Genomic DNA, 23982 nt, shown 5'->3' with positions numbered 1-23982 from the left:
CTGGTTGTCCTGAATATAATTGCTAGTTGACACTACATAGAGCTAACATTGCTCAGTAAAATAAATATAAGTATGCTGTAGTAAAGGATTCTAACAGGATCAGGTTTGTGCATCATCATGAACTTTTCCTTCGCATAGAAATCAGAATCACATCTTAGATCAAAATCACGAGGAGAAGTTACATAGATACTCCCATCTTTGACTAGTCACTTTGTGAGTGTCTTTGTTTTTTCCTTAGAGAACCACTTTTTCGATCGGCTTGGGTCTGAGGGTTAACTCCTTGTACAAGCCTTCACCAGTTTCCAAAACTATTTTATATTTGTGCCAAGGACAAACAATACACGCTCGTCCATCAATATCCTGTTAAAAAAAAAAAAAGAAACAGACCATAATTCAGTTGACATTTGCTCTACTTAGTAATATGTTTCAATGAATTGTTCACCTTGGCTAAAAAATTGCACATATACAGATAAATATCCAATTAATCTTAATGAGCAACAGTGATTCAGGTAATGGAGAGAGCAGACACAGGAAGTTAAATTTGTGGCTGTGCCTTACATTATGTGGGCGCAATGCAACCTTGGCATTATTCAAGTGGATGCAGCTGCCCATCTGCATTGTTAGGGGAGGCAACACCTCAGGATTTATCGTGATGGCAAGTTTTGAAGCCAACTTTTGCCTGCAATGCCTTAATTTATTGCCAAATGTATTAAGCCGCTTTCACACATCAGTGTTTTGGTCAGTGATTTCCATACCACCAAACCTTTGAAATCACAAAGAGGGACAGTAGCAGCGTAGCATGCCATGGCAAATTCCACCCATTGAATATTTATACATGTCCTATCCCACCAAGTCCCCTTGGTGTCCCCAGACGATATATCTACATTTTGGGCCCCTCAGAGTAGTAAAGCCCACAATTGTGCACCGTCATGGTAGTTACCGATATGCCTGCATTTTGCCTCTTTCACAGTTTTTATACCTACATTGTGCCCCATTCAACAGATGTTATGCCCACATTGTGCCCCTTTCGCAACAGTTATGCCCAGGCGGTGTAGCTAAAGGCTCGCTCATGGGCCTAGTGCAAGAGTTCAGGCTTGGGCCCCCCTTCCCTCAGTGCTTTGTGGCCAGGGGCAGGGAAGCATGTAGCCTTCATGTTGTCTGCGGCAAAATTGAAACGCCCCCCGCACCCACATGCCAAATTCTTGACCTAAACCCCTTCCCTCGTGCCAGAGGTGTAACTTGACCAGCATGGGACTTTCTATAATACCGGTGTCTTCTTATGTGGCACAAGGTTCTTTGGGCCCCCTCAGGCTACTGGGCCTGGTAGAGACTGCTACCTCTGCACCCCCTATAACTACACACCCTTGGTTATGCCCACATTGTGCCCTAGTTATGCACACAACTGTGCCCTTTTCCACAGTTATGTCCACATTGTTTCCCCCCCAGTAGTTATGCCCACATTGTGCCATATCTCAAAACTTTTGAAAAGAAGGAAGAGGGACACTATGTGCGCTGCGCAAAGCAATTTTTTTCTGCACTAGGCCATGCCTCTAACTCTCCACAATAGTAAAGTAAAGTAAACACCTAATCCCACCCAGTCCCCTAAATGCCCCCACATAGTAATTATTACCCCTTTATGCCACCACACAGTAGTTATGCGCATATTGTGTCCCCTCACAGTAGCAACACTCAGATATGTGCCCCCTCTCAGTAGTTATGCCCAGATATGTGCCCCCTCTCAGTAGTTATGCCCAGATATGTGCCCCCTCTAAGTAGTTATGGCCAGTTAAGTGCCCCGTCACAGTAGTTATTCCCAGTTATGTGCCCCGTCACAGTAGTTATTCCCAGTTATGTGCCCCCTCACAGTAGTTATGCCCAGTTATGTGCCCCCTCACAGTAGTTATGCCCAGTTATGTGCCCCCTCACAGTAGTTATGCCCAGTTATGTGCCCCCTCACAGTAGTTATGCCCAGATATGTGCCCCTGACAATAATATGCCCAGCTATGCCCTCACTGTAATATGATCAGTAAAGTGCCCCCTTCACAGGCAGTAAAAAAAGAAAAACAGGAAACTCCCACATACTTATCTCGTTCACCAGCAGCAGCAACACCAACAGCAGGAAACACGGAGCTCCCGGCCGGCCCCGCTCCATCCCAGACCTGCAGGGTGGAGCACAGACAGGGGGAGAATGATGTTTTTCATGCATCATTTCTGCGTTGTGTAAGAATCGCAGAATGTTCTGTATTTTCCACGCAGCCCTGGCCCATAGAAGTGAATGGGGCTTCAGTGAAAAACGCATTGTATCCAGATGCAATGTGTTTTTCACTGATGGCTGCTAGGAGATGTTGTTTATAAATCTTCATTTTTTTTTTTTCACATGCGTGAAAAAACGCATCAAAACTGATTGTACACACGGGGAAAAAACTGACACGTTAAACGCAATTGCAGACAAAACGGACTGAACTTGCTTGCAAAGTGGTGTGTGTTTCACGAAATGCATCTTGAATGCATAGATATGTTAGGCTCCATTCACACGTCCGCAAAATGGGTCCGCATCCTTTCCGCAATTTTGCGGAATGGGTGCGGACCCATTCATTCTCTATGGGGACAGAATGGTTGCGGACAGCACACAGTGTGCTGTCTGCAGCCGCAATTGCAAAGCGCAGCCCCGATTTTGGGTCCGCAGCTCCGCAAAAAAGATAGAGCATGTCCTATTCTTGTCCACAGCTTGCGGACAAGAATAGGCATTTAATGGGGATGCCAGGGCTGGTGTGTTGCGGACCCGCAATTTGCGGGTCCGCAACACACCACGGACGTGTGAATGCAGCCTTACTCCTTTTTTTACTCTGCCCCCTACTGGAGTGAGATTGGGACTTTCTTTGCAACTTTTTCAAAAAGCTGCTTTTCTTAAAGGGGTTGTGTCACTTCAGCAAATAGCATTTATTATGTAGAGAAAGTTAATAAAAGTGTCACGGCCACGGTTCTGGCCGTGACTCCTTGGGAGCCGCATACAGTTGCCCGCAGTTTGGGTTGTTGTTTCAACCGCAGCTTGGGGCTTGATGTAGTTGGCCTCAAGTGCGGTTGCCGCGGACAACAGGTATGTGTGCGGTCCCTTTGGAGTTTGTGTGTCTGTATGTATGCACTTATGTATGTCTGTGTGCACTCTGTCTTATGTTTGGTGTGGCACAAAAAACAATGGGAGGGGGGGAGGGGAAAGACAAACAAAAGGGGACACCAACACACAGACATACATAAGTGCATACATACAGACACACAAACTCCAAAGGGACCGCACACATACCTGTTGTCCGCGGCAACCGCACTTGAGGCTAACTACATCAAGCCCCAAGCTGCGGTTGAAACAACAACCCAAACCGCGGGCAACTGTATGCGGCTCCCAAGGGGTCACGGCCAGAACCGTGGCCGTGACAAAAAGCCACTTACTAATGTATTGTGATTGTCTATATTGCCTCCTTTGCTGGCTGGATTAATTTTTCCATCACCTTATAAACTTCTTGTTTCCATGGTTACAACCACCCTACAATCCAGCATCTGTGGCTGTGCTTGCACACTACAGAAAAAAGCACTAGCCTCTCTGGTGGCCAGGACTGTGGAAGCTCACATAGGCTGGCACTTTTTCCTATAGTGTACAAGCACGACCACCACTGATGGATTGCAGGGTAGTCGTAACTAGGGATGAGCGAATCAACTTCGGATGAAGCATCCGAAATCAATTCGCAAAAAACTTTGTTTCAATACTTTACGGAGCGAGCGCTCCATACAGTATTAGAATGTATTGGCTCCGATGAGGCGAAGTTATTACTTCGCAAAGTCTCGCGGGACTTTGGGTAATAACTTCATAAATTGATTTCTACTGTAAAAAAACATTTCCCGAACTCAGGTTCGGTTCCAAGGTGCCACTTAGAACCGACCTGAGTTCGGGAAATGTTTTTTTTACAGTAGAAATCAATTTACGAAGTTATTACCTGAAGTGCCACGAGACTTCGTGAAGTAATAACTTCGGCTCATCAGAGCCAATACATTCTAATACTGCATGGAGCACTCGCTCCGCACAGTATTGAAACAAAGTTTTATGCGAATCGACTTCGGATGTTTCATCCAAAGTAATTCTTTCATCCCTAGTCGTAACCATGGAAACGAGAATTATATAATATGATGGAAAAATGAGTGTAGCCAGCAAAGGAAGAAATATGGATAATCACAATATATTAGTAAGCAGGATTGCCAGTTCGCAGTGTTTGCCGACGAACACATGCGATCTGCCATCTTTATTCCCAAGTCCGGCGATGCAGAGGTAAGTCCTTACCTGTGCCTGCGCCGCGAGCCGCTCTGAAACACATGCGGTCACCGGAGCAGGCAGTTCCGAGAACAGCCCGATGAAGGCTGTTCTCGGAACTGCCTGCTCCGGTGACCGCATGTGTTTCAGAGCGGCTCGTGGCGCAGGCACAGGTAAGGACTTACCTCTGCATCGCCGGGCTTGGGAATAAAGATGGCAGATCGCATGTGTTCGTCGGCGAACACTGCGAACTGGCCATCACTATTAGTAAGGGCCTTGTATTAACTTTCTCTACATGATGAAAAATCACAAAAAAAAAACTAACAAAGAAAAAATTAAAAACTTCCAAATTGTTGGCCAAAATTGGAGTGTGTTAAAATTTACACCTTTTTTATTTTTTGCACCACAAAGCCAACAATTCCCCCTAAACTTTTTGTAGTACTACTAATTGATTTTATTGGGGCCATTTACTATAGCGTCTGCTCCTGTTCTCATGAATAGGGATGAGCGAACCCGAACTGTATAGTTCGGGTTCGTACCGAACTTTGGGGTGTCCGTGACACGGACCCGAACATTTTCGTAAAAGTCCGGGTTCGGTGTTCGGCGCTTTCTTGCCGCTTTTTGAAAGGCTGCAAAGCAGCCAATCAACAAGCATCATACTACTTGCCCCAAGAGGCCATCACAGCCTTGCCTACTATTGGCATGGCTGTGATTGGCCAGTGGAGCATGTGACCCAGCCTCTATATAAGCTTGGGTCACGTAGCGCTGCACGTCACTCTGCTGATACAAGTGTAGGGAGAGGTTGCATCTGCGACGTTAGGGCGAGATTAGGCAGTGATTAACTCCTCCAAAAGACTTCATTCAGTGATCGATCTACAGCTGTGGATCATTGAACTGCTGCTATTCAATTGCTCAGTGTTTTTAGGGTGCCCAGAGCGTTTTTCAGTCACTTTTTTCTGGGGTGATCGGCGGCCATTTTGTGGCTTGCTTGTGCGCCAGCACAAGCTGCCACCAAGTACATTTAACCATCAATAGTGTGGTTATTTTTTGCTATATCCTACATCAGGGTCAAGCTTTCATCAAGTGCATTTAACCATTAATAGTGTGGTTATTTTTTGGCCATATACTACATCAGGGGCAAGCTGACCTTGTCACCCAAGTACATTTAACCATCAATAGTGTGTTTTTTTTTTGCTATATCCTACATCAGGGTCAAGCTTTCATCAAGTGCATTTAACCATCAATAGTGTGGTTATTTTTTGGCCATATACTACATCAGGGGCAAGTTGAGCCTGTCACCCAGCGCCTAAAAAATAGGCCTCACATTTATATTAATCCAAATCTGTCATTACTGCTTTAGCTGGTCAAGTTATTTTTTAGTAACCGTCAAAGCACAGTTTTTGTTCTGGGTTGAAAAAAAATTCCGAAATTTGCAATTCTCAAAATTAGTGGTTTCTGCTGTATCAGGCCTACTTTAAATCTATCCCTAAAAGGGTAAATTTGATTCAAGGTGCTGATAGGATAATTCTCAAGAACTTCACACAAACGCTACAGTGCAGATCCAAGTCTAATTCTGTGATTAAACGTATACCTGTCACCCAGCGCCTAAAAAATAGGCCTCACATTTATATTCATCCAAATCTGTACTGTTTTAGCTGGTCAAGTCATTTTTACTGTCCGTCAAAGCACAGTTTTTGGTCTGGGTTGAAAAACAATTCCCAAATTTGCAATTATCAAAATTAGTGGTTTCTGCTGTATCAGGCCTACTTTAAATCTATCCCTAAAAGGGTATATTAGATTCAAGGTGCTGATAGGGTAATTCTCAAGAACTTCACACACACGCTACAGTGCAGATCCAAGTCTAATTCTGTCCGTAAACGTATACCTGTCACCCAGCGCCTAAATAATAGGCCTCAAATTTATATTCAGCTAAATCTGTCATTACTGGTGTGCGTGTATTAGTGTAATACGGTACCTAAATAGATAGCCAGATAGTGTTAGGTGTCTGTAAAAAAAGGCCTGAATTTTAATTCAATACATTGGCCCGAATAATATTTTTCTTATTGTGGTGAACCGTAACAATGAGGAAAACATCTAGTAAGGGACGCGGACATGGTCGTGGTGGTGTTAGTGGACCCTCTGGTGCTGGGAGAGGACGTGGCCGTTCTGCCACAGCCACACGTCCTAGTGTACCAACTACCTCAGGTCCCAGTAGCCGCCAGAATTTACAGCCATATTTGGTGGGGCCCAATGCCGTTCTAAGGATGGTAAGGCCTGAGCAGGTACAGGCATTAGTCAAATTGGGTGGCCGACAGTGGATCCAGCACGTTCACATTATCTCCCACCCAGTCTTATGCAGAAAGCGCACAGATGGTGCATGAAAACCAAGCCCATCAGTCTGTCACATCACCCCCATGCATATCAGGGAAACTGAGGAGCACGCCAAACAGAGCCAATCCACATCTACACACTATTGAATACAGGGTAAGGAAAAAGAAAAAAGAGACTTTGATCGTATTACTTGCATAGATATGGTAGCACCTGCTGATGCACCTTATAAGTTATTCTATGTCGGCCGCAGCATTTTACTGTCACCCATACCTGTTATATATTTATGCTAGATGCACTTTAGGCTTAGAGAGCTGTGAGCACATCCAGAGCCAGCTTCTATATTTGTATGCTGACCTGGGCGTTTTCACACAGCTTTCACGTAGCAAGATAACTAATTATCTAGCAGAAATTTCTAGTGATGTAAATGAGGGCTGTCTTTTATGGCACTCTGTATGGTCTCTGCATTCATGTTTTTGTAAATGTTTTTTATGTATATGTCTTTTATGTCATTTAATAAAAATAAAAAACTATTTTAATGGATATTATATAGTACCGATTCTCCTTTAGTTGATATATATTTAAATGGTATATCCCTGTTAACAACAGGCTGTGTTGATTTAGTTGAACCATATCAGGGAAACTGTCTGAGCCTCAAGTTATGCAGCAGTCTCTTATGCTGTTTGAAGACTCTGCTGGCAGGGTTTCCCAAGGGCATCCACCTAGCCCTTCCCCAGGGGTGGAAGAGATAGAATGCACTAACGCACAACCACTTATGTTTCCTGACAATGAGGACATGGGAATACCACCTCAGCACGTCTCTGATGATGACGAAACACAGGTGCCAACTGCTGCGTCTTTCTGCAGTGTGCAGACTGAACAGGAGGTCAGGGATCAAGACTGGGTGGAAGACGATTCAGAGGACGATGAGGTCCTAGACCCCACATGGAATGAAGGTCGTGCCACTGACTTTCACAGTTCGGAGGAAGAGGCAGTGGTGAGACCGAGCCAACAGCGTAGCAAAAGACAAAGAGGGAGCAGTGGGCAAAAGCAGAACACCCGCCGCCAAGAGACTCCGCCTGCTACTGACCGCCGCCATCTGGGACTGAGCACCCCAAAGGCAGCTTCAAGGAGTTCCCTGGCATGGCACTTCTTCAAACAATGTGCTGACGACAAGACACGAGTGGTTTGCACGCTGTGCCATCAGAGCCTGAAGCGAGGCATTAACGTTCTGAACCTTAGCACAACCTGCATGACCAGGCACCTGCATGCAAAGCATGAACTGCAGTGGAGTAAACACCTTAAAAACAAGGAAGTCACTCAGGCTCCCCCTGCTACCTCTTCTGCTGCTGCCGCCTCGGCCTCTTCTGCTGCTACCGCCGCCTCGGCCTCTTCCTCCGCCTCTGGAGGAACGTTGGCACCTGACGCCCAGCAAACATGGGATGTACCACCAACACCACCACCTGCGTCACCAAGCATCTCAACCATGTCACACGGCAGCGTTCAGCTCTCCATCTCACAAACATTTGAGAGAAAGCGTAAATTCCCACCTAGCCACCCTCGATCCCTGGCCCTGAATGCCAGCATTTCTAAACTACTGGCCTATGAAATGCTGTCATTTAGGCTGGTGGACACAGACAGCTTCAAACAGCTCATGTCGCTTGCTGTCCCACAGTATGTTGTTCCTAGCCGGCACTACTTCTCCAAGAGAGCCGTGCCTTCCCTGCACAACCAAGTATCCGATAAAATTAAGTGTGCACTGCGCAACGCCATCTGTGGCAAGGTCCACCTAACCACAGATACGTGGACCAGTAAGCACGGCCAGGGACGCTATATCTCCCTAACTGCACACTGGGTAAATGTAGTGGCGGCTGGGCCCCAGGCGGAGACCTGTTTGGCGCACGTCCTTCCGCCGCCAAGGATTGCAGGGCAACATTCTTTGCCTCCTGTCTCCTCCTCCTCCTACTCAGCTTCCTCCTCCTCTTCTTCCACCTGCTCATCCAGTCAGCCACACACCTTCACCACCAACTTCAGCACAGCTGTTTGCTGCCGGTGAGCCTCAAGCCTGGCCTGGTGGTGTGCGATAATGGGCGAAATCTTGTTGTAGCTCTGGGACTAGCCGGTTTGACGCACATCCCTTGCCTGACGCATGTGCTGAATTTGGTGGTGCAGAAGTTCATTCGCAACTACCCCGACATGTCAGAGCTGCTGCATAAAGTGCGGGCCGTCTGTTCGCGCTTCCGGCGTTCACATCCTGCCGCTGCTCGCCTGTCTGCGCTACAGCGTAACTTCGGCCTTCCCGCTCACCGCCTCATATGCGACGTGCCCACCAGGTGGAACTCCACCTTGCACATGCTGGACAGACTGTGCGAGCAGCAGCAGGCCATAGTGGAGTTTCAGCTGCAGCACGCACGGGTCAGTCGCACTGCGGAACAGCACCACTTCACCACCAATGACTGGGCCTCCATACGAGACCTGTGTGCCCTGTTGCGCTGTTTCGAGTACTCCACCAACATGGCTAGTGGCGATGACGCCGTTATCAGCGTTACAATACCACTTCTATGTCTCCTTGAGAAAACACTTAGGGCGATGATGGAAGAGGAGGTGGCCCAGGAGGAGGAGGAGGAAGAGGGGTCATTTTTAGCATTTTCAGGCCAGTCTCTTCGAAGTGACTCAGAGGGAGGTTTTTTGCAACAGCAGAGGCCAGGTACAAATGTGGCCAGACAGGGCCCACTACTGGAGGACGAGGATGAGGAGGAGGTGGAGGAGGATGAGGATGAAGCAGGTTCACAGCGGGCTGGCACCCAACGCAGCTCGGGCCCATCACTGGTGCGTGGCTGGGGGGAAACGCAGGACGATGATGATACGCCTCCCACAGAGGACAGCTTGTCCTTACCTCTGGGCAGCCTGGCACACATGAGCGACTACATGCTGCAGTGCCTGCGCAATGACAGCAGAGTTGCCCACATTTTAACGTGTGCGGACTACTGGGTTGCCACCCTGCTGGATCCACGGTACAAAGACAATGTGCCCTCCTTACTTCATGCACTGGAGCGTGATAGTAAGATGCGCGAGTACAAGCGCATGTTGGTAGACGCGCTACTGAGAGCATTCCCAAATGTCACAGGGGAACAAGTGGAAGCCCAAGGCGAAGGCAGAGGAGGAGCAAGAGGTCGCCAACGCAGCTGTGTCACGGCCAGCTCCTCTGAGGGCAGGGTTAGCATGGTAGAGATGTGGAAAAGTTTTGTCACCACGCCACAGCTAACTGCACCACCACCTGATACGGAACGTGTTAGCAGGAGGCAACATTTCAATAACATGGTGGAACAGTACGTGTGCACACCCCTCCACGTACTGACTGATGGTTCGGCCCCATTCAACTTCTGGGTCTCCAAATTGTCCACGTGGCCAGAGCTAGCTTTTTATGCCTTGGAGGTGCTGGCCTGCCCGGTGGCCAGCGTTTTGTCTGAACGTGTATTCAGCACGGCAGGGGGCGTCATTACAGACAAACGCAGCCGCCTGTCTACAGCCAATGTGGACAAGCTGACGTTCATAAAAATGAACCAGGCATGGATCCCACAGGACCTGTCCATCCCTTGTGCAGATTAGACATTAACTACCTCCCCTTAACAATATATTATTGTACTCCAGGGCACTTCCTCATTCAATCTTATTTTTATTTTCATTTTACCATTATATTGCGGGGCAACCCAAAGTTGAATGAACCTCTCCTCTGTCTGGGTGCCGGGGCCTAAAAATATCTGACAGTGGCCTGTTCCAGTGGTGGGTGACATGAAGCCTGATTCTCTGCTATGACATGAAGACTGATTCTCTGCTGACATGAAGCCTGAATCTCTGTTATGGGACCTCTCTCCTCTGCCTGGGTGCCTGGGCCTAAATATCTGACAATGGACTGTTCCAGTGGTGGGTGACGTAAAGCCTGATTCTCTGCTATGACATGCAGACTGATTCTCTGCTGACATGAAGCCAAATTCTCTGTTACGGGACCTCTCTCCTCTGCCTGGGCCTAAATATCTGACAATGGACTGTTATAGTGGTGGGTGACGTGAAGCCAGATTCTCTGCTATGGCATGAAGAGACTGATTCTCTGCTGACATGAAGCCAGATTCTCTGCTATGGGATATTGGTTAATTTTTATTTATTTTATTTTTATTTTTATTCATTTCCCTATCCACATTTGTTTGCAGGGGATTTACCTACATGTTGCTGCCTTTTACAGTCCTCTAGCTTTTTCCTGGGCTGTTTTACAGCCTTTTTAGTGCCGAAGAGTTCGGGTCCCCATTGACTTCAATGGGGTTCGGGTTCGGGACGAAGTTCGGGTCGGGTTCGGATCCTGAACCCGAACATTTCCGGGAAGTTCGGCCGAACTTCTCGAACCCGAACATCCAGGTGTTCGCTCAACTCTACTCATGAATAAAAAAAAAAAATGTTTCCGACTGTCTTATTTTTTTAAGTATCATTTACCAACAGATTTTGTGCCTATTTTGAGTTTTAAGACTAATTTAGAAGTTTTTGAACTTTTGAGCCTATTTACTGTATGTTATTGTGTCTTATTTTGCGCCTGATTTGCTTTTAAATACAGTCTAATTTCCACTTGACTCCAGGGCAGGCTTTTCTGCCTCTGTTTTGAGTGGTGACTTGCGCCACATTTTGCCTGCTTGCATGGAGACATGCGTCTCACTTGCGCCACATTTTCATGGGCATACTTATTAGACCAGTATAAGTGTATATGAACCTGTCTTACAAGAAAACAACCACTAGGGGGCACATTTATCATGGTAGTATAATTTTACGCCTATTTTTGCGCCTGTGTTTCATTTTCTCCAATTTATCCTGTGAATCTATTTGTGTTGATAAATCAATCTGTTGCTATTATTTTTAGATTGTTTTAAGGTGTGTCATAATTTCTAGGTGTAATTTTTGGAATTTACTCTCTATCAGTACGATAGGTTCATATTCACTTAGCCTGGTCTAATTAGTATGCGCATGAAAATGTGGCGCAAGTGAGCTGAAAAAGGGGCATGTTTCCATGAAAGTAGATAAAATAGGGCACATTTACTAAAGTGTCTGTGCCACTTCTCTCCTTGATACCCATGTGTTTTGTGTCCGCACAATTTATTAACATTGTTGCACCAGTTTTGTTGCATTTTGCGACGCCTGCGCCATTTTCTGATTTTACGACAAATTCTTATGGCTCACTTAGGTACGCCTTTTTTCAAAACACAGTTAACATGTGCGTCTATTTGTTCTATTTTTTTGCAGTGCGAACGGATCACAGACCCATTCAAGCTAAATGGGTCTGGATCTGTCTGCGGCAGCCGCTGGTGCCCATGCATTGTGGACCGCAAATCGATGTCCCTAATACTCGGAACGGCCATGTGTATGAGCCCTAATGGATTTTTTGCGACGGTCGCGTCGCAGTATGTCGCATGTCGCAGTGCAACACTATAGACTATCATTATAAAAATTGACGTGCGACATTGGTGCGACAAAATGTCGCTCGAAAAATGTTGTCATGTAGACCTAGCCTTAGACCTGGCGTGAGCTAGGAAAAGTCGCAGATTGTGGCGCAAATAACCTTTGCGCCACATCTGCGACAGATATATGCCAAAAAGTGGCATATATCTGTTAGTAAATGACCGCCTGTGTGTGAAACCAGCTTAAAAAGTTTACAAATGAATCACAAATGTTATCAATTTAGAAAACTGATCTGTACCATTTTTAAAAGAAATGTACAGCATAAAAGCTGACTTCACACACTTATTTACTAAGTAGAAAATCTCATGTCTTGGCAGGATAAGCGTATGTATGTTGATAGAGATAACGCCCATCAGCAACTTTTCTCAAACCTGTATAGAGAGATAAGAACTACTGGTCTACACAGAACATTACACTTCCTACGTGATCTTCCTACGTAACAACTATGTCACGCTGATACTGGGTACATGCTGTACTGCAATAAACATGTTTTCCTGGAAAATAATAATGTAACAAACTCTGATACACAGAATATCAATGAAGGGGCAAAATGGCCACAATGATCTTGTAAGAAGCCGGGGTGTACACAGAAATCATGGGGACCCATAGCAAAATCAGTGTTGCCGTTTTTAATTCAGTGTTTTCACCTTGAAAGCAGTGAGAAAAAACTATATGCAATCCATACCAAAAACCCTTAGGGCTCATGCACATGACTGTTAGTGATGAGCGGCAGGGGCAATATTCGAATTCGCGATATTTTGCGAACATTTGGGTGAATATTCGCCATATATTCGAGAATTCGCGAATTCGTGATCTCCAGGCATTGTTTTCTTGATTCGCATAAACAATTTTCGCATAAAAATTTGCTTGAACTGGTATTTAAAAAAAAAATCGAATATTCGTGATTACAAATATATTTTGCGATATTCTAAATATTCGCAAATTCTCGAAGTGCCGATATTCGCGATTAAAATTCGCAATTCGAATATTCGTGATCAACACTAATGACTGTATGTATTTTGAGGTCCGCAAAACAAAAAAAAAAAAAAAAAGATGAGATCCACGTGATTTCTGTCTTACATCCGTTTTTTTTGCAGATCCATTGTAACAAGGTCAGTCCTTGTCTGCAAAAAGGACAAGAATAGGACATGTTCTATTTTTTTTGCAGAATGGACTTGTGAACATATGGATACAGAATGCACACGGAGTCATTTCTGTTTTTTGTGGCCTCATTGAAATGAGTAGGTCTGCATATGGACCGCAAAAAAAAAACTGAACGGACACAGACATAAAATATGTTCGTATGTATGAGCCCGTAAGCTGGATTCACATATAGGGGGAGATTTATCAAACCTGGTGTAAAGGAAAAACAGCTTAGATGCCCACAAGAACCAATCAGGTTCCACCTTTCATTTATCAGAGCTCTTTTAGAAAAGCAAAGGTGGAATCAGATTGGTTCCTATTGGCAACTAAGCCAATTTTCCTTTACACCAGGTTTGATAAATCTTCCCCATAGTTTTTAATGGCATTTTTGTGTTTTTTTTTCACATGAGATTTTCTTATTTGCATAGGATAAAAAAACTAATCCAGACGTTAGCCGTAGGTCTAAGGAAATTACTAACACACACTTGCCCTTACCTCGTGTCCGCCAGTTGGGCAGGGGTGTGTCAGGGACTGAGCCGGGGCCAGGACTCTAGCACCGATAAATTTACTAACATTTATGCCTGGAAACAGACTGCCACAGATGCACCTAAATTGTGACGAGGCCTGCGCGTCATAAATTAGACTAACCCAACAGCAACACAAGGGGAAAACTAAGACTCCCATACAAAGCCAGTCTTAGTAAATATTCGCATCTGGGGATAGGAGTGGTGTTATGAAATTATGATTACCTCACTGAATTTCACATCTCAATTGCCTGTGTGCTGCCCTAGTGCCTTATAGAAGGGAAGGGAGATACTGTGGGCTATGCTATATATCCTAATGCTAAACAGTTGGCTGCTACATTTGTGTCACCCTGCTTAATTGCATGCAGGCTAATGGTATATATCACTCACAGGGAGAAATGGCAAGTCTCCTTATTCAAATTAGCTAATTAGCATTAGCATTTGCAAAGACTATAGACTGCAGCAGCGGAGAGGAAGAGAGAAGGGAGATGTTTAATGACCCGGAGTGCTATTACCACTCCTTTTGACCCCTTGATACCATTTTCTATGTGCTAACGTATAATAATTAATGTATTTTATGTCATCGCCTGATAATGTGCATATTCCTGAAACTGTTATGTTCAAGTGTAATAACCTGGTCCACCAGCGTATGGTGGCAACATTAGCAGTATTAGTTTCTCTGGAAAGGAACCTTCTGCTTCCTTCCAGCCCTCTGTAGCTAGAGGGAGGAGTTCTGTGTTAGGGAGAGGTTAGTGGCAGTTCAGCCTTCCACTCCTTCGGGCAGGTCATGTCTAGTCTACCCTCCTTAGGGACAGGTTGTGTGCTGGCTAGCAGAGCACCATCTGCTCTGCTAGGCCTGTGATATCTACATGGTTGCTTGGCCCCTCCTGGGCTTGTATTGCCTGCACCTAAACTGTGCCAAAGCTTGAGGTACTCTAAATCCAAGACAAGAAGTTCCTAGGACTACAAGTAAGAGACAGACTACAGCTAACTTAAGTTGCAGCATTAGAGGAAGAATTTCCTAATTATCCAGCCAAGCATAGCAGAGCTGAGAGAGCTACCGCATAGCAGAGCTGAGATTGTTGCAGAGAAGTATTTGCCTGCCAAAGTTAAGCCAATACCTGCTGATGACCAAGATATCATTTGGATTGCCAATTTATGCTAAGTAAAAGCAACTGTTCAACGTTACTACAAAGTCTGGACTCCATTTATTCTACTTACTTATCATCCAAGTTCAACTACCCTTTTTGCACTGCTTTGGACCACATCACGTCTGGAATCCACATATATCCAGGTAGGAACACTGTTACACATGTACATAACATCTAGAGAGACTGTAGGCCACCCTGCACCACTCTGGCAATCCTACCCCTGGGTTCCAACATTACCATCTACAAAGGGGGCCTTGTGCTTCCGCTGCTTAACCGCAGCTGGCGTCTCATTTACTTGCTCTATAAGAGGGACATATTTCGTAGAAACCTCCTAAGGGGCAAGTGATCCCCCAGGCATGGCCTTAGTTGGTCCATTGCAGATGGCACTGTGCCCGCCATTTCCTCATACAGCTGATCGGCGAGGGTGCCGGGCCCCCGCTGATCTGATATTTATGACCTATCCTGAGGAAAGGTCATCAATAGTAAAAGCCTGGACAACCCCTTTAATGCCCTGGTACTCTTGGTCAGCCACTTCGAGGGGCTGTGCTATGCTGCACTGTATGAGTACACAAGTCTCGTACAACGTATACACTTACATATCCCCTAAGTTCTAATAATTGGCGACTGAAAAAAAATTACACAATATATGAATTCCAAGAACTATACTGATTACAAGGGGGCATTCATTGCAGGTAGAGAAATGTCAATTCGGAAACAAAATTAGGAAAGGGTTATTTACCGTAAGAGTAGTCAAACTACGGAATACCCTACCCCAAATGATAGTAATGGCAGATACTATGACGTTCCAAGAACTGGATGCTTATCTAATGAATGACGTGTAATTGAACTTGATGGACATGTGTCTTTTGTAGCAATGTAACTGTACTTTGCCAAACCTAAGCAATCTGTAGCTTATTATGCTTGTAAATGAACCCACCTCGATTTCTCCAAGATGAAGAGGTCCTCCAGCATCTATAACAGAAGAAAACATTTCTGTAAACTGAAAGAGGCTTTACCTTCAACCTGCCTGAAATCTTACTTTGCTTTCTAGAACAAACTTACGATAGCAGCGAAGGTCCAGGGCATGGTATTTCCCCAGATGATGAAATATCACTACTTCTCTGTCGTTCACTGTGGTTCTGATCCTCTTAGGTGCTTTAAGGTCTTCCACTTTCCCCACAAAGACAGCAGATTCATCCAACTCCTCCGGTTCCGAGATGACCGTTTGCTGCTGGCCCATGTTCTTTGTAATATTACTAGTGAGGGACAAAAAAATAAATAAATAAATAAAAAATAAATCACAAATAACACCTGTGCAATAACATAATGTCTTTACATCAATATGCTAATCATAAAGAACGAAAATAAATAATGCAGACCCCATTTCAAGGAACAATATAAACCTTTTTCAAAGACTGTTGCTAATTTAGAGCATGTTCATAGGCAGCAGATTTATTGCAGAATTCTTGGAGTTGTTTCTGCAGCAGGTGCATGTATATCTGCAAACCCAATTCGGATGAATAGAATAGTCAGACATTTCTACAAATCTTCTGAATGAGAATACACCCTTATCAATGCTAGACATCCATTAAAGGGGTTGTGCCAGAATATTAAATTAACTCCAATAGGGGAAATGCATTTGACCGCCCCGGTGGGATCCAATCAATGAGCACAAGATTAGGAATCCCATGGATCATACAGAATGGAGCAGCAGGTCAAGCATGCAACTGCTCTATTCACTCTCTATGGGAGTGTCAGACATACAGGTGAAACTCAAAAAATTAGAATATCATTCAAAAGTCCATTTATTTTAGTAACGCAAATTAACCGCCTCCGGACTGCCTAACGCAGGAGCGCGTTCCGGAGGCGGCAGCCCTGCGCACAGTCACGCATATATGCGTCATCTCGCGAGGCGCGAGATTTCCTGTGAAAGCGCGCGCACAGGCGCGCGCGTTCACAGGATCGGACGGTAAGCGAGTGGATCGTTCGCTGGCAGGCTGGAGATGCGATTTTTTTAACCCCTAACAGGTATATTAGACGCTGTTTTGATAACAGCGTCTAATATACCTGCTTCCTGGTCCTCTGGTGGTCCCTTTTGTTTGGATCGACCACCAGAGGACACAGGTAGCTCAGTAATAAGTAGCACCAAGCATCACACTACACTACACCCCCCCTGTCACTTATTAACCCCTTATTAACCCCTGATCACCCCATATAGACTCCCTGATCACCCCCTGTCATTGATCACCCCCCTGTCATTGATCACCCCCCTGTAAGGCTCCATTCAGACGTCCGTATGATTTTTACGGATCCACTGATACATGGATCGGATCCTCAAAACACATACAGACGTCTGAATGGAGCCTTACAGGGGGGTGATCACCCCATATAGACTCCCTGATCACCCCCCTGTCATTGATCACCCCCTTGTAAGGCTCCATTCAGACGTCCGTATGATTTTTACGGATCCACTGATACATGGATCGGATACGCAAAACACATACGGACATCTGAATGGAGCCTTATAGGGGGGTCATCAATGACAGGGGGTGATCACCCCATATAGACTCCCTGATCACCCCCCTGTCATTGATCACCCCCCTGTCATTGATCACCCCCCTGTAAGGCTCCATTCAGACATTTTTTTGGCCCAAGTTAGCAGAATTATTATTTTTTCTTACAAAGTCTCATATTCCACTAACTTGTGTCAAAAAATAAAATCTCACATGAACTCACCATACCCCTCACGGAATCCAAATGCATAAAAATTTTTAGACATTTATATTCCAGACTTCTTCTCACGCTTTAGGGCCCCTAGAATGCCAGGGCAGTATAAATACTCCACATGTGACCCCATTTCGGAAAGAAGACACCCCAAGGTATTCCGTGAGGGGCATATTGAGTCCATGAAAGATTGAAATTTTTGTCCCAAGTTAGCGGAAAGGGAGACTTTGTGAGAAAAAAATAAAAATAAATCAATTTCCGCTAACTTGTGCCAAAAAAAAAAAAAAATTCTATGAACTCGCCATGCCCCTCATTGAATACCTTGGGGTGTCTTCTTTCCAAAATGGGGTCACATGTGGGGTATTTATACTGCCCTGGCATTTTAGGTGCCCTAAAGCGTGAGAAGAAGTCTGGGATCCAAATGTCTAAAAATGCCCTCATAAAAGGAATGTGGGCCCCTTTGCGCATCTAGGCTGCAAAAAAGTGTCACACATCTGGTATTGCCGTACTCAGGAGAAGTTGGGCAATGTGTTTTGGGGTGTAATTTTACATATACCCATGCTGGGTGAGATAAATATCTTGGTCAAATGCCAACTTTGTATAAAAAATGGGAAAAGTTGTCTTTTGTCGGGATATTTCTCTCACCCAGCATGAGTATATGTAAAAAGACACCCCAAAACACATTGCCCAACTCCTGAATACGACGATACCACATGTGTGACACTTTTTTGCAGCCTAGGTGGGCAAAGAGGCCCACATTCCAAAGAGCACCTTTCGGATTTCACCGGCCATTTTTTACAGATTTTGATTTCAAACTACTTTGCACGCATTTGGGCCCCTAAAATGCCAGGGCAGTATAACTACCCCACAAGTGACCCCATTTTGGAAAGAAGACACCCCAAGGTATTTTGTGATGGGCATAGTGAGTTCATGGAAGTTTTTATTTTTTGTCACAAGTTAGTGGAATATGAGACTTTGTAAGAAAAATAAAAAATAAAAAATCCTCATTTTCCGCTAACTTGTGAAAAAAAATAAAAAGTTCTATGAACTCACTATGCCCATCAGCGAATACCTTAGGGTGTCTACTTTCCGAAATGGGGTCATTTGTGGGGTGTTTGTACTGTCTGGGCATTGTAGGACCTCAGGAAACATGACAGGTGCTCAGAAAGTCAGAGCTGCTTCAAAAAGCGGAAATTCACATTTTTGTACCATAGTTTGTAAACGCTATAACTTTTACCCAAACATATTTTTTTTATCAAAGACATGTAGAACAATAAATTTAGAGAAAAATTTATATATGGATGTCGTTTTTTTTGCCAAATTTTACAACTGAAAGTGAAAAATGTCATTTTTTTGCAAAAAAATCGTTAAATTTCGATTAATAACAAAAAAAAAGTAAAAATGTGAGCAGCAATGAAATACCACCAAATGAAAGCTCTATTAGTGAGAAGAAAAGGAGGTAAAATTCATTTGGGTGGTAAGTTGCATGACCGAGCAATAAACGGTGAAAGTAGTGTAGTGCAGAAGTGTAAAAAGTGGCCTGGTCATTAAGGGTGTTTAAGCTATGGGAACTGAGGTGGTTAAAAGGGATTGAATTAATGCAGCTTAAAATTAGAATTTTGTGAAAAGGTTCAATATTCCAGGCTCAAAGTGTCACACTCTAGTCAGCTAATTAATCCATACCCCCTGAGCAAAGGGGACCTCAAAATTGAGACTGTGGCTTTTCTTAGGCTGTAAGCCATAATCATCCAAATTATAACAAATAAAGGCTTAAAATATCTGGTTTTGCATGCAATGAGTCTATCACATATGTTAGTTTCACACTTTAAGTTGCATTACTGAAATAAATGAACTTTGCACGATATTCTAATTTTTCGAGTTTCACCTGTAGCTCAGTGCAGTTACTACAGTGCATCTCCAGCAGCCCCATAGAGAATGAATGAGGCACATGTACACTTGACTTGCTAATCCATTCTCTCTTTTCTTTTTAACCACCACTGATCACATTGGTTCCATTCACCTAAATTGGGCTTGCAGAAATCCATGTCTTTGTAACCAAAACAACCCCATGAAATGGGTTCATTTAGGCTACTTTCACACTAGCGTTCGGAGCGGGTCCGTCTGATGTTTCATCAGACAGATCCGCTCCTATGATGCAGACGTTTGCATCCGTTCAGAACGGATCCGTCTGCATTATAACTTAGAAAAAATTCTAAGTGTGAAAGTAGCCTGAACGGATCCGTCCAGACTTTACATTGAAAGTCAATGGGGGACGGATCCGTTTGAAGATTGAGCCATATTGTGTCATCTTCAAACGGATCCGTCCCCATTGACTTACATTGTAAGTCTGGACAGATCCGTTTGCCTCCGCACGGCCAGGCGGACACCCGAATGCTGCAAGCAGCGTTCAGGTGTCCGCTCGCTGAGCGGAGCAGATGCTGAACGCTGGCAGACTGATGCATTCTCAGCGGATCCGCGTCCACTGAGAATGCATTAGGGCTGGACGGTTGCGTTCGGGGCCGCTTGTGAGCCCCTTCAAACGGAGCTCACGAGCGGACACCCGAACGCAGGTGTGAAAGTAGCCTAACACGACCATATCGCCGTCGTGCCCGTATCGCGGACCACAAATAGCGGGTCCGCAATACACGGTTACCTACCTACCGTGTGAACTCCGGGCTCTGCAATATGTAAAATACGGCAAAAGATAGGATATGTCCTATCTTTTTCAGAGCGGAGGCACAGATTGGAAGCCCAAGGAAACACTCAGAAGCCTGTTCATTGGCTTTCTGCACTGCAAAAGATAGGAAATGTCTTATCTTTTGCGTTATTTTGTGGATTGCGGACCTATTCAAGTTAATGGGTCCGCACCATAGCACAGAGTTCACACAGCCAGTGCCTGTGCATTGCAGACTGCTATTTGCGACCATAGGGTCGTGTGAATGAGTCCTTAGTCACAGAAATGGAACAAAATCTGCCAGATGTGAAGACCCCATTAACAGTATAATCATGCGACTAATCAGCATACTATGCATGCAGCTACAGTACCATGGAAGAGCTGCCTAGGACTCTTAGGTGGGACTACAGAGAAGTTTCTTTCTTACAGATTCGATTGCATACTGTAACACTGACATATTTTATATTTTTGACAAATTCTAGCAGTATCACATAGAAACCATACAGCGGCACTAGTCGTGCTTACTGGTCCATACTGCTCCATGGACACAACATTGCCATGTGCTTAAAGGGGTATTCCGGTTATGACAAGTTATCTCCCATCCACAGGATAGAGGACAGCTATTAGATCGGCATTGGTCCTACCACTGGGGCCCCCTCAGATCATGAGAATGGGGAAAATGTACCCCTAGGGGCCCCCCAAAATGAAAGGAGTACTAGGTTATGCATGCACACTGCAGTTGTAAATAGCCAAGCACTGTACTTGGCTGTTTCTGGAATTCCCATAGAGTAGAATAGAGCGGCAGTGCGCACACCCGACCTGCCACTCTGTACATTTTGGGAGGCCTAGGGGGGTATGGTGTCCCCATTCTCATTATCAGTGGGGGTTTCATAGTTTAATAGTTATTCCCTATCCTGTGGAAAGGAAAAAAATATATGTCAAAACCGGAATACCCTTTTAACCCTTTCCCGACCTGCCCTGCCCAGGCCAAGTGATACTAGTCGTGACGTCACTAGGCCTGCGGTAAACAGTGAGTGCTGCTACCTTCTCAAACAGCTGATCGCCGGGGGGTCCCGGGGGTCGGACCCCCGCCGATCAGATGCTGATGATCTATCCAGAGAGTAGATCATCAGTTTAAACAAACTGCAGAATCCCTTTAAGTGTCTCCTTCCTTTGTATTTGTTTTGTGTTGCTTCCCCTGCCTTCTGGTATCTGGTCCGATTTAAGACCCCTGTTCCTTCTGCTTAAGGAACGGGTCACTTGAATGGGTCCGCTGTGTGCATGAGGCCTAAGTCAGGCTTTATGTTCTAGTGAATCAACAGTCCTACCACTGAGGTCCGTTTATTCGGTTAGCAATCAGGGCTAGGGTTAGGATTCATTAGGTGGTGACCTTTTCCTCTCCGTAGCTTCTAGGCCAGATACCTTCCCTCCCACACCTCGTCGTAACACCTCCAGGGTAGAAAGGGTTAAGTCTCACAAACAAAAAGAAAAAAGAAAAATGCTAAGCATTGAGGTTACCGTGTGTGGTAGATAACTACCCTGTATATATACTGGGTTTACTCACTAGTACATGTCACTCCGTTGCCTCATTTCATGGCTTTCATATACTGTATATTTGTAGAAAATAAATACTGAACCGGTTGATTTCTGCCTTATATAAATAAGTAATGTTCATTAGAAAATTGGGATAAAATTAGCTAACAACAAATAGAACATAAGAAGAATGTGATTGCTATGTCCAATTTTCCATTAGTTTATGTCCCTAAATGGAGTCAGTACAGTATAGTAGAACTATGTCACCTTCCTCTTAGCCTACATGCACACGAATGTGGTTTGGTTCCGCATCCGAGCCGCTCGGGCGCAGACCCATTCTCTTCAATGGGGCTGCAAAAGATGCAGACAGAATTCCAGGTGCTGTCTGCATCCGTTGCTTCGTTCTATAGCCCCGCAAAAAAAAATAGAACATGACCTATTTTTTTCCATTTTGTGGACAAGGATAGGCATTGTTACAATGGATCTGCCAAAACAAAGGATGCCATAAAATACATACGATCATGTGCATGTAGCCTTATGCGGTATTATACTGCTTATACAATAAATAAGCTTAAATGTGCAGTATAATTACTCACTGGAATCCTGATCAGTTCCCCAGTCCTCCTGTATGAAAGTGACACAAGTAAGTGCAGTCATTCAGGCTTGTGGTAGATATCCCGCCCTTCTGATTAAAAGGGCAGGACAGCAAAATCAGCTCTTTGAGGTTCTTTTTTCCCTTTTTTTTTTTTTTGCTTATTGGGCAGTTTAAAAATGCTAGAAAACTAAAGCTGTGGCTTAAAAATGGAAACCACATGAACTGCTTGTGCTAAATTAGCTCATATGGTATTAAGCTATTTGAGAAATTAAAGGGGTTTTCTGTTTTTAGTTTTTTTTTATTATAAAAACTACCTTTTCTCCTTAACCTAAGATCATTTGGTTAAGGCCTTATGCACACGACCGTTGTTCTGGTCCGCATCCAAGCCGCAGTATTTGCGGCTTGGATGCGGACCCATTGACTTCAATGGGGCCGCAAAAGATGCGGACAGCACTTGTGCTTTCCACATCAGTTGCTCCATTCCGTGGTCCGCAAAAAAAATATAACCTGTCCTATTCTTGTCCGTTTTGTGGACAAGAATAGGCAGTTATATTAATGGCATGTCCGCGCCGTTCCACAAATTGAGGAACACACACAGACGCCATCTGTGTTTTGCGGATCTGCAATTTGCGGACCGCAAAACACAAAAGTCATGTGCATGAGGCCTAATACATAGGCCAGGTTCACATCAACATTTTGTTTTCCCTTCTTCTGATCCATCAGAAGAACAGAAAAAAAACTGATCCTTTATTTGGAGCATTTGTTGTGCTCATTTTACATTCATTTTAGCCATTTCTGTCAGAGATCTGTTAGTTTTTATGGGAGGAAAAGTCCTGTGTGGAGGACTTTTCTTCCTTTCAAAAATAATGGATCTCAGACTGAAATGAGTGCTGTCTGAGTGCAGTGGGGACAGCGGCATTGGTGGAGCACAGGATGGGTAAGTATTAAATTAAGAGCTTGTTCACACGGTCTGCAAAGTGCGGCTCTGCAAAACACGAATGCTGCCTGTGTGTCTTCAGCAATTAACAGAACAGACGGCCCATCATAGAAATGCCTGTTCTTGTTCACAAAAAGGACAAGAATAGGACATGATCTGTAATTTTTGCAGGGCCATGGAATGGAGCAACGGAGTGCTGTCTGCATCTTTTGCGGCCCCATTGAAGAGAATGCGTCCGCACCCGAGCCGCAAAAAATGCCGGTTGTGTGAATGAGCCCTGTCTTTTTTCCACCAGTAGAAAAAGGACAGTTTTTATAAAAAGCCCAGAAACCCCTTCAACTATGAGAGGCATAAATTGAAGCTTTTGGGCAATGATGGAAAATGTGAAACAGGATCCCCACCTACAACATACCATTTATAAGACTAAATTTAAGTAGTTAATTTGTTTTCCCTTAGTCTCCTCAGCAGCACAATATGGGGGTGTCTCCACCACTGTGAACCGAATAGAATCGGGAATATTTTAATGAAAAAATTAAACAATTAAGCAAGCATCTCCCAAAGTGCCTATATAGGGTCT

At 44.6% G+C, this 23982-nt stretch overlaps 1 protein-coding gene across 1 annotated transcript; it reads right to left on the bottom strand.

The window, feature by feature from the left end:
• Positions 1-10: 10 nt before the first annotated feature.
• Positions 11-22552, bottom strand: RFESD (Rieske Fe-S domain containing). The gene is given in 5 exon segments (XM_040421556.1): positions 11-273; positions 275-360; positions 15880-15914; positions 16005-16198; positions 22470-22552. Coding segments are annotated over 4 exon segments (540 nt in total). The 5' UTR covers positions 16183-16198; positions 22470-22552; the 3' UTR covers positions 11-32.
• Positions 22553-23982: the final 1430 nt, after the last annotated feature.

This window comes from Bufo bufo, chromosome 2 (genome assembly GCF_905171765.1).
Source record: "Bufo bufo chromosome 2, aBufBuf1.1, whole genome shotgun sequence".
In the NCBI taxonomy this organism is placed as follows: domain Eukaryota; kingdom Metazoa; phylum Chordata; class Amphibia; order Anura; family Bufonidae; genus Bufo; species Bufo bufo.
This window is presented reverse-complemented; position numbering and strand designations above follow the sequence as displayed.